Below are 11,399 nucleotides of genomic sequence, written 5' to 3'. Positions count from 1 at the left end.
ATAAGCAGTTATCATCTGTTTTTAAATCACGTGTACTATTACTTAGATTTATAGTTTCTTAAAACATATTTTTACAATCACCTTTAGACATCCAGAGTACTAAACTATAAAGATTAAATAGAAATTTTATCCAGATTACAAATAATTTTAGAGAAGTTCTACTTGCATACATACCTAAGATGTGGTTAAAAGAAACAACCCAAATTTTGACTTGGCAATCCTGACCACACGTTGCTAATCGAAAAAACTGAAGGCCTTGTTCACCATCTAAAAATGTAAATTTGTTAAAAATAAAAACAAATTGATATAACACTTAAATAAAAAAATTATCAATTTATAATACTAAGATCAGTTAATTCTATTCATTTAAACTATATTCACAGCAATATTAGTCCATTATCTAACAAAATATTGACGGAAGAATTTCATGTAGACAAAAAAATATGTAACTTTATTCCTGAAGTTCTATTTACCTTCTACTAAGGACCTAACATCGATGGGGAAAGTTAGGAAGAAAAGTCAGCTATGATAAGGTTTTAAATCATCATTTCAAACTTTTAAGTTTTTGAGAATATATACATTTATTAAAAGCCTGGCTTACAATTTCAATAAAATAATAACAGAATAGTTTCTCCATTTGATTTAATCAAGATAAAGGCTAGAATTACTAGGTTGTCAGAAAAGTCATGATGTATTTTTCTGTTTTTTTTTTAATGCAAAAATGTGTCATGACCTTTCTGACAGCCCAATATGTACATCCAAAATAATACCAATTCAGCTCATTTATTAAAAAATACCACACATGGGGCTGGCAGGTGGCATGGTGGTTAAAGCGCTAGACTCCCACATGGCCAACCACGGTTGGAGTCCCAGACCTGGCGGCTTGCTTTCTCACTTTCCCTTTCTCTCTCTGGTCAAAACAAACAAACAACAACAAAACAACAATAGCAAAATTAAATAAATAAGTTTATTTATAAAAAAAAATACTATACAACTTAGGGAGAATAATCAGTTAAAACTGGTATCACAAAAGCCACCAGCTTATTTAGCTAACTTCAGTAAATTGTTATATGCTTCCTGGATTTAGTTCCTAAATACCTGTGGGTAGTTTAAACCATATCATGGACTCTATTTTGTATGAGTTCTACCTGCTACCACAGATGTAGTTTCATCAGAGGAAGCTTTTGGCACTCAATATATAGTAAAAGCATAACAAAGAAACCTAATATCCATCTTAAGATTGCACTCCAGTTTTACAAATACTTAGTATGTGGTATTTGATTTATACACCGGATATGTAAATTTTTTCAATAGACTCTATCCCACTGAAAACACATATATCTTACTTAGAACGAGGTAACTTCCATTTCATTTAACATCTTTCTGGGGTAGCAGTAGGGCACATGCACTCGCCAGAGAGAGAACAATCATTTCCCAAGGGGGGTATCCACGCCACAATCCCTCCTCCTCCAGTCTCCCCTTGGGATTTTGGGCATACACGTGCACACACCAGTGTGATTTTCAAGCCACCAGGTCCAGAACTCGAATCATAAAGTTGGTCACATGGAATCCAGCACCTTAACTTCCTCTCCATCTGATAGATCCCCCAAAAAAATTTTTAAGAGAGATTTTTGTTATAGGGCACTTGTGCTCATCAGGGAGACAGAATGCAAGAAACCACTCTCCTAGGGTGGGAGGGTGGCCACACCTCTGTCTCTTCTCTTCCATTCTCCTCTTGGGATCCTTGGCATGCATGCACACACTCCCGGAGTGAGTTTTAAGCCACCGGATCTGAGATTTGAACTCAACAATAACTGAAAATAAAATAAGTATTGGGCTTGATGAGAAAAAATGTTTTTCATGGTTTCTTGACTAAACTAGATCCTTTGAAGTTAATTCTGAAATTTAAGTAAGAGAATTCGAACTAGGATAATGGAAAATTAAAGGAGCTTAACATGTGCCTACTTTCAATATGTAAATACATATTTAGAAATAAGACTCTTCTTCAGAAAAAAACCTTAATAATAATAACCTAATTTAAGTCTTCTTTATATCTTAAAACTAGAGAGATTTTATCTTTTACCCTTGAGTACAAATGTGATTATTTTTCCTTATTCGAGTGACATGTCAGAGAGAGAAGAATCAACACATTATAAGTGTTTACATATATTAACAAACATCAAATTGAACAGTAACAAATTTGAATGATTAATATACGCTTGTCTTGGGACCAGCAGATGGCATAATAATTACATCACTGGACTTCCACATGGCTGAGTCCCAGACCCAGAGGCTTGAAACACACTGGATGTGTGTGTGCGTGTTTGCCCAAAATCCTGAGAGGAGAATGGAGGAGAATGGATTGAGGTGTGGCTATCCCTCCAGCGGATGACTTCTTGCTTTCTGTCTCTGTGTCTCTACCTGTCTCTCCAGTGAGTACATGTGTCCTATAGCAAAAATCTCTCAAATAAAAAAGAAAATATAGTGACCAGCAGTTAGCGTAATGGCTATGTCGCTGAACTCCCATGTAGTTGACCGCAGTTCGAGTCCCGGACCTGGTGGCTTAAACTCACGCCGGGCGCATGTGCGTGCGTGTCCAAGATCCTGAGAGGAGAATGGAGGAGAAGGGATTGCGGTGTGGCCATCTCCCTCTCTCTCTCTGTCTTTCTGGAGAACACACGTGCCCTATGGCAAAAACCTCTCCAAAAAAAAAAGAAAAAAGAAAAAAATATATATATATAATTTGTCTTTTAAGTAAGCATAGTAGTTCCCATTAATTCCTACAATAGTCAGTTTTAAAATTTATCTACTTCAGGAAATTTATATATAAAATTAATAACGATTTCAATATAAGCACTAAAAATTCTGAAGAAGGAATAATGATTAAAAGTAGAATTCACTGGTTTAATGACTCCTTCCTGGCTCTGTCAACTATCAGCCTCTCTATAAGTAGAACAAAGATGCCCTTAGCTTTGCTCTTGTGTTAACTTTGTATACAAGTATTTTTGTTGAAAATCTATTTTCAGATCATTTAGAACCAAAAAAAAAAAACCAAACAAACCTAAATCTCCTCACATTTATATAATTCATCACAAATTCATTGATGTGGAAAAGATGCCACAAGACATAGAGAAGGTACCATGAAAATCGAAGAAACGGTTCTTGTTTGTTACAAGCTATTGTGCTTAGAATAAAACAGCACACAAAAATATACTGAAAGAATAAATTAGATAGGTTTAATATAAGAACTAGTTCCTAGCACAGTTGGTTAACTTCTGTGCACAGGGAGCCAATCCCACATAGCCAACTGCAGCCTGAATCCTAGCCCAGCAATCTAAAAACCACACCGTGTATGTGTGCATACCCAAAATCCTTACAGGAAGGGGAAGTGACTGCGTGCGCTCCCTAATAGGGGTTACTTTGTCTCTTTCTCTCTGGTGAGCACTCATGCCTTCTGACAACAACAACAAAAAAGCATCAGTTCTGGGGCCAGCAGGTGGCATGATGGTTAAGGGCACTGGAATCCCACATGGCTGACTGCAGTTCAAGTCCCGGACCTGGTGGCTTTCTCCCCCGCCCCCCCCACACACACACAACACACACTCTGTTCCTCTCTGGTCAAATTTAAATAAATAAATAAAAAGTTTTAAAAAATTCTTTTTAAAAAAAGAATCATTTCATGGAAGGTAAATCTATTACTTTACTACATGATGCTATAGTTAAAAATTAAACTGAAAACTTTAGCAAATCACTCAAAGGAATCTTCCTCATGAGCCTACATTTCAAGGCCTGCTCTGTATCAGGCACTACGAAAAAATGGACCCAGGCTCTGTCTGCACAAAGCTTCTAATCGAAGAGCAAAAATACCATTAAACAAAATCCATATAAATAAATATATGACTAAAAATTGTGATACTTCTGTAAGTACTGTAAAATAAAGAATACGCAAATAAAGGATCTTATCAAAATGTAAAGATTTCGGACAATGAGTGGGAGCAGAAAAGGCTCATCTGAAGTGATATTCCTGTCAAAATCTAAAGGATGACCAATAAGAGATGCAGGTAGTCAATTTACATGTAAAAACCTTGGAAAAATCTTAGAAACATTAAGAAATGATCAAAGACAAATGAGAATGCAAAAGGCCAAGGGTGATGTGAGATGAGGGAGAAGCAAAATACGTGAAGTGCTGACAGGGCTTGCTTTTAGGATCTGGGGCTTTACCTTACCTTAATCCTAACTTACCAAGCCACTGATGGGTTTGAAATAGGGGAGTGTCAAAACCATCCTGACTACTGTCTGGATCAGTGCTGTCTGATAAGGTGCATGCTAGCTACATGTGGTCAGTCCAAACTGAAATGTGGTCTATTATACACCCTGGATTTTGAAGACTTAGTACGAAAAAGGAAAAATATCTTAATAACTTCTATTGCTTATCAATTGTTGAAATGACATTATATTGGGTCATCGGGAAAGTCATGACACATTTCTGCATAGAAAAATACATCATGACTTTCCTGATGACCTAATAGATATATTGGGTTAAAAAATATATTATTACTTTCATCTACTACTAGAAAATGTTTCATTTACCTGTGTGGCTCACATCATATTGCTAGGAACAGCACTGGTCTGATAACAAGAATGGAGGGTAAAAGCAGAACTTCTACCCTAACACATAAAATGAAAATCAAAAAGAACTGTCCTACTCATTGCATCTATCTATTCAAAACCAATAGTCTACATACAGGAACTCCTATGTTGTTTCTTTTTTCTTTTTTTCTTTTTTTTTAAAACAAACTGGGACCAGTAGGTGGTAAGGTGGTTAAGGGTGCTGGACTCCCACATGGCTGACAACAGTTCAGAGTCCTAGATCTGCTGGCTGGCTTTCTCACTTTCTCTATCTTTCTCTCTCTGGTCAAATAAAAATACATACATACATACATACATACATACATACATAAAGTTAAATAAAACAACTCTTAAAAAAATTATGTTGCTAAAAATCTCATTTTATAAAATTTCCTGTTAGAAGATTAGACTACTAAATGGTAAATGCAGCTGCTGTCTCCAATTTTTTAATTTCACATTTTTATTTGAACGTCAAGATGGCCTATTTTAAAAATCATAGTAAAACTAATAGGGTAAGCTCTCTGAATTGCCATATTCAAAGAATCTGAATCTATAGTAGCAATTTGGGTCATCCCCGATGAACTTTAAAGAAGGTGATTTATTTTTCTTGTTTCTTTGTGATTTCATTTTGATCAAAAAATTGAGGAGGATAATCTCTTAAAAGGAATGAATTAAGAGAATCCATTTTACTAATGATGAAAATGAATAAGAAAATAAAAAAAATTCATATATAAATTATGAATAGGGATTTCTAATGCTTAAAAGAGTAAAATAACTAACCAGAAACTGGCTGTGAAGAAAAATCGCAGCAGGTAATTCCAAGATCATGTGCCTTTTCACTATGCAGACACCTCATTTTATCATCCCACACTGTTAAATCTCCACAGGAGGAGCCAGTGACAAAGAGGTTTCCATTAGGAGAAAATGCACAGGCCACCAAGGAGCCATCCTTAATACTACCACATCTGAAATAAAAGCAAAAAAAAGGTTTTCACTTCAGAGCATGTTTTACATATTAATACAATCTAACTCCAGCTTGATATAGTGAAGAGAAGAAACGGCTATCACAGAACTAGAGAGAAAGGGCAATTGATAGCTACAGAAACGAAGTATCATTTATAAACTATAAACTGAGATATGCTTTTGAAAACTAGGGAATGGTTAAACATCTTAACTAATATGTTTAACTAAACTCTAGGGATCTGAACCAAAGACCATGTATCTTCACACTTTTCATACAGCCAGGTAGTATAACCCATTAAAACTTACTGAACAACAACAATAAAAGCAATGACAACAACCATTATTGACTGCAACCATGCAATTTTCTAAAAAGGTACAATGAAACTGTTTTTATTGAAAAACATGCTACTGGAGTCAAAAGTACTTCCATCTTCTGTATTAAAACCACCAAGAAGCAACAGTAAGGCCTTTCACCTCATCTTCAAATGCAAACTCTTCATAAAACAAAGGTGCTGTGAAAATTTAAAATAATCTTGGGAAGATAGGGAAGCACTATGTTGATATTTATTATTTCCTCAACTTGGAAAAATAAACAGGTCAGAACCTAGTGTCTCATGCAGTAGGATTTCAGTTTTACATCATTAGTTATACACTTCAGGGATAGTTACGCCACCGAGGCAGAAGTCATCACCTGTCAAGTGACAAAGAAGATTCCTTAGCTAACAGCTATATTCTGTTCATACAGAGTAAAGACACTGTGTAAGCAGGAGGTGTGGAAGTTAAGGTTCTGGATTCCACATGGCCAGCTGCATGGTTCGAGTACCAGACCCAGAAACTTGAAAATCATGTTGGGGGTGTGTGGGTGGGTGCCCAAAATCCCGAAAGGAGACTAAAAGAGAAGGGACTCTAGTGTGGCCATTGCCCCTCAGGAGTAATTTCTCTCTCTCTCTCTCTCTCTCTGGCGAATGCACAAACTTAATAGCAAAAACTAAACATAATAAAAATAAAACAAGATAAAGGCATTTCATGCTTTCTTACATTCTCTTTATAAAGTGTTCATTAACACATCTTAGAACACATTACCTTCTTCAGCCCAAAGACATAAGCCTAAACAAACAATAGTAGTTAACCAGTGCCATTTGGTTCTGAATACTGGAAGGTGGGACATAGCATAATGCTATGTCGCTGGATTCCCACGTAGTCGACTGCGGTTCGCGTCCCATACCCGGTGGCTTAGAACTCACACCGGGCACGTGTGCGTGCGTGCCCAAGATCCCAAGAGGAGAATGGAGGAGAAGGGATTGCAGCGTGTCCATCCCCTGGGGAGTGATTTCTCACTTTCTGTTTCTGTCTCTGTCTGGCGAGCACACGCGCCCTATAGCGAAAACCTCTCAAAAAAAAAATAATAATAATACTGGAAGGTAGGAGTGGGGACAGCATATTAAGCTATTTCAATTAGTAAAATTTAAAAGTTTATGTTTTTTTGGGACCAACAGTTAGCGTAATGGCTATGTCGCTGGACTCCCATGTAGTCGACCGTGGTTCGAGTCCCAAACCCAGTGGCTTAAACTCATGCCAGGTGCGTGTGCATGCGTGCCCAAGATCCTGAGAGGAGAATGGAGGAGAAGGGATTGCGGCGTGGCCATCCCCCCTGGGGGGTGATTTCTCACTTTCTGTCTCTCTGTCTCTGTCTGGCGAGCGCACGCGCCCTATAGCAAAAACCTCTCCAAAAAAATAAAAAAGTTTATGGTTTTTAATGTACTTGACATCACTTAAAAATGGTTAAAATTAAAATTTTAAATTTTAAAAAAATTGGTTAAAATGGTCAATTTTATGTCTGTATTACCACAGTATGAAGATGATAAACAAAAGTTGTGGCTTTTTAGGCTGAACAGTTTAACATTCCCAGTGTTAATAAACTGATACAGTTGTTCCAAAAGAATTTTTCAGTTGAGGTTTTTGTTTTTCCCTTTTGGAAATGATAAATAACACACTAGTCATAAAGCTCTTTTTGTTCTGGGCGTGGCCATTTGACAAGCAAGAATAGGGAAAAGGGGTATCTGATACTTATTTTATTATTTTAATTGAACATAATAATTGTATATATTTATGGAGTATAATACAGTGTTTCAAAACCTAACACTACTTTACGACTAAAACCACCTGAACCACAAGTGACAAAAATGAAGCCTAAAATTACTGAGCCTTATTCAAAAGACTTTTCTCCACCTAATGTTCACAGTAAAAATTCAAGAAAAATCTAAGATGATTAACACTTATTTTAAAAAAGATAAATTCTCGGAGCCAAGCAAATCTACACTAAGAATCATCGGACATTTTTTTTTTTTTTTTTTGACCTTCAGAAGACAGGTTAAAATATTTTCCCTTGTGCTATCTGGGAAACTATCTACTGGAAAACGATCTACTTCGTAAGGCTACCAAAATATTTTGATTTCTACTTTCTTTTCTCCCTTGTTCCTTTTTTTTATTAAAAATGGGAAGCACTTAAACATTCATACCTATATAACTTGTGCGACTGTGCGTTCCATAAAACAACAGTTCCATCAGCTGCGCCTGACGCCAAACAAGTGGAGTCTGGGGAAAACCTGCAAACTCTCACGGGGCTACCACTGGGCTGTTCCATCACGGCCAGAGTCCGTCCATCTTGAGTATTCCACAGGACGGTGGTACCATCTGTAGAGCATGAAGCCAAAATATGTCCTGAAGGGGAGAAACAGCAGCAGTGGACAGCGTAGGTGTGAAACTTCAATGGAGAGTGTGGCAGTTCAGTAAAGTCACTTAAGGAGTACAGGCGAATTGTTTTGTCCAAGGAGCAAGTAGCCAAGAGAGAAGCGGAGAAGGCACAGCAGTTGACATCATCGCTGTGATCAGCTAATGTGTGAATTAGTTTCACCATGTTCTTTATTTGAAGTAAAACAGCCTGCAATTTATAAACAAAGGTTACATCATCCTAATAACTAGATAAATGCAACTCAAATCCATATAAAAGAGCCTAAATCAATTTACAAACTTGCTCAATGAAAGCTCCTATAGGGATACATATTATCTCAAATAAAGAAAATTTGGAAAGACAAAATATTTTTAAGACTAGATCCTCTGATAATGATCACAGTCACCTCTGCTATATCAATAAAGTTCTACAACTCCTGAAAAAGAACTTGGTCAAATAGCTTCAAACTGATTTGACACTGAATTTTCACCTTTGAGGCCTTTCCCGTAACTCTTAATTGTCAACAGTGCCTCATTTCAGATCTGCTACTCTCAACTCAGATAGATGTTCCAGCTGTTCGTTCCATGGGTGGAGCCAAGGTTATTTGCTTGATTTTAAGATACAACTGTGGGATTCCCACATTCAAAATTCAAGTGGTGGGGCTGGCAGGTGGCATGGTGGTTTAGGCACTTCACTTCCACATGGCCAACCAGGTTCAAGTCCTGGAACTGGCGGCTTGCTTTTTCTCTCTCTCTCTGTGGTCAAATTGAATAATAATAAAAAATTAAATTAATTTTTTAAAAAAAAGACTGTTGCAATGAAATATTACTTGCTTAAAAAAATTCAAGTGACAGGGCTGAAAGATATCTTGTCACGGTTAGTTATCTTGTCAGCTAAAAAATACAATTATATAAAAGACTTGAGGTGAGAAACCAAGTCTGAATAAATCAAGGAAATCAAAAGACAAAAACCAAGAAAAGGAGTGGCAAAAAATGAGCTTAGCCAGATCGCACTCAAGAACAAATTTAGGGCCAGCTCCAAGGCATGGTGGATCTCACAGGGCTGACCAGGCTGCTCAAGTCCTGAAGCCTGCGAGAAGCACTGGGCACCTGTGTAAGTGTCCCAAATCCCAAAAGGAGGGAGAGATGGAGGAGAAGAGATTGCAGCATGATCATTTCCCCTGAGGAGTGCCTGATCTCCTTCCTCACTCTAGCTATTGCATGTGCCCTCTAAAGACAAAACAAAACAAAACAAAACGCAAACAAAAAGAATAAAATCCAAACGCCTCATCATGGCTTAAAACTCTATATGAAAAATTCGTGCTTGCCTACTTAGACCTTAACTGTTGCCACGCCTCTTTTCATCCTCCCTGGCCAAACTCACTGCAGGCTTCCATCCTCATGAACTGGTTTTCTTGAGCAGAAATGCTCGTCCCTCCACTCCAGGGATGGTTTCCTGTTCCCATTTCCTTTTCAGTTATCCTGCCTTGCAGAGGGTTCCCCTATCTCAAATAGCCACTCTCTTGGCTAGCACATCACCCTTTCTTAATTCTTAGTGTAGCAAGCGTCACCACTATTAGATGTGTGTTACTTTATTTATCTCCCCCTACTAGAACATAATTCCAAAGAAGTAGATTCTTTGTCCATCTTGTCATTTCTGAATTCACAGTACCGAAAACATTACCGGGCACCTAATGTGCTCAAATAAATACTTGTTGGGTATCTGTTTCTTCCAAAGGTAACTGAGTTCTACCCCTTAAATATCACATATGAAATATAAGAAATTATTACAAAATAAAGATAAACTAAAAAGAACAATCACCTGACTCTGGAAAAATGGGGTAGCATGAAGCAGTAATCAGCCCGGGAAGGATAAGTAAAACCTTGACTTGAAAAACTCAGTAACTCTTGTCCTAATTTATTTACAAAAATCTTTGCCAACAAAACAAAACAAAAAGTGGAGCACACTTTTTCCCATCTTCATCCTATCCCCAAAAGTTCAGTCTTTTTCCAAATATAAGCTTCCAATGAAACCTAAAGTACAAACACGACAATTTCTGGGAGATCATCGCCTGTATTAAGCACTGAAAACAATCAAAATCAAGTGATTTCTGGAGACCTCCCACTCCTAACCGAGCACGTGAGTGCACACAGGTGATGTTCCGAACAAACGCTGGCTTCCAGCCCTGCAGGCACTCGGAGCCCTTTGCGGCAGGAGGTCATGCAGTCGGAGGCTGGAGACCCTAATCCGCCCCACCGATGGTGTGAAAGAGCTCTCCAGCCTCCTCTGGCCGCCCCGGGTGTGGGAGTTCACTGGGGCCTCAGCTGTCACGCCCAACTCTACGGCCCGGTTGGGTCAACCCTCCAGTGTAGACACCGCGCTTCCCCACCTAACCCCAACCAACCCGAAACTTGCCAAGCATCTCCCAATTCAAGCCCGCGACATACTCCCCCCGCACGGAAGGATCGATTGCCAACTCTGCGAGCCGGCCGGGCCTCCACGGACGGAGCGGCCCGAGGCAGGCGGGCGGCGTCGGAAGCCGGGTGGGGACTTCGCCCCGAAGCCGGCAGGTCCCCGTCGGCCCTCGGGGCCGCTAAGCACCGGATTCCGGGAAACTTTGGGCTCAGACGCCCCGAGCCTGTGAGCCCAGTCGCGCGTTCGCACCTGCTGCAGCTGCAGAGCTGCTCCGTGGGCGCCGCCCTTCTCACCTGGAGGCCGGGGGCGTGCGGGACCCGCCCTCAGGTGGCCCCCGGGCCGCGCAGGTCACGTGGCACAGGTGAGGCGGGCGAGGTTGGCGCCCGCGGAGACCAGAAAAACCGGGGCAACAGGCCCCGCCCTCCCGAGACCCGGCCCGACCGCGGCGCATGCGCGCCCTTCCGCTTCTGCGTCCGGAACTCCGAATTCTGCTTCTAGCAGCAGGTTGGTTCCGGCGGACATTTTTCTTCCATTGAGGAAGGTGGGGTCGCGAGGTCTAGCGAGTGCCGGGAATGTGATTGTATGGAAGCACTGGACCAGCTGTCCGGTCTTCCCAGCGGGAAGTTGGAAAAGCGTCTGTTCCCGCGTTTCCCTACCCTGC

At 39.6% G+C, this 11,399-nt stretch overlaps 1 protein-coding gene across 4 annotated transcripts in view; it reads right to left on the bottom strand.

Annotated features, from left to right (window-relative positions):
- Positions 1 to 11,177, bottom strand: part of WDSUB1 (WD repeat, sterile alpha motif and U-box domain containing 1) — a 56,116-nt gene extending 44,939 nt beyond the window's left edge. The window contains exons 1-4 of one of the 4 annotated variants that reach the window (XM_006168884.3): positions 10,988 to 11,177; positions 8,112 to 8,533; positions 5,410 to 5,594; positions 175 to 267 (exon numbers count right to left, since the gene is read on the bottom strand). In XM_006168884.3, the coding sequence (XP_006168946.1) occupies positions 175 to 267; positions 5,410 to 5,594; positions 8,112 to 8,509 (676 nt within the window). In that variant the 5' untranslated portion in view covers positions 8,510 to 8,533; positions 10,988 to 11,177. Of the gene's footprint in view, positions 1 to 174; positions 268 to 5,409; positions 5,595 to 8,111; positions 8,534 to 10,987 lie in introns of those variants that run through there. The other 3 variants (XM_006168882.3, XM_027768444.1, XM_027768445.1) reach the window with 3 other exon arrangements.
- Between the last annotated feature and the right edge of the window lie 222 nt (positions 11,178 to 11,399).

This window comes from Tupaia chinensis, unplaced genomic scaffold (assembly GCF_000334495.1).
Source record: "Tupaia chinensis unplaced genomic scaffold, TupChi_1.0 Scaffold146346_1, whole genome shotgun sequence".
NCBI classification, from domain to species: Eukaryota; Metazoa; Chordata; class Mammalia; order Scandentia; family Tupaiidae; genus Tupaia; species Tupaia belangeri.
This window is presented reverse-complemented; position numbering and strand designations above follow the sequence as displayed.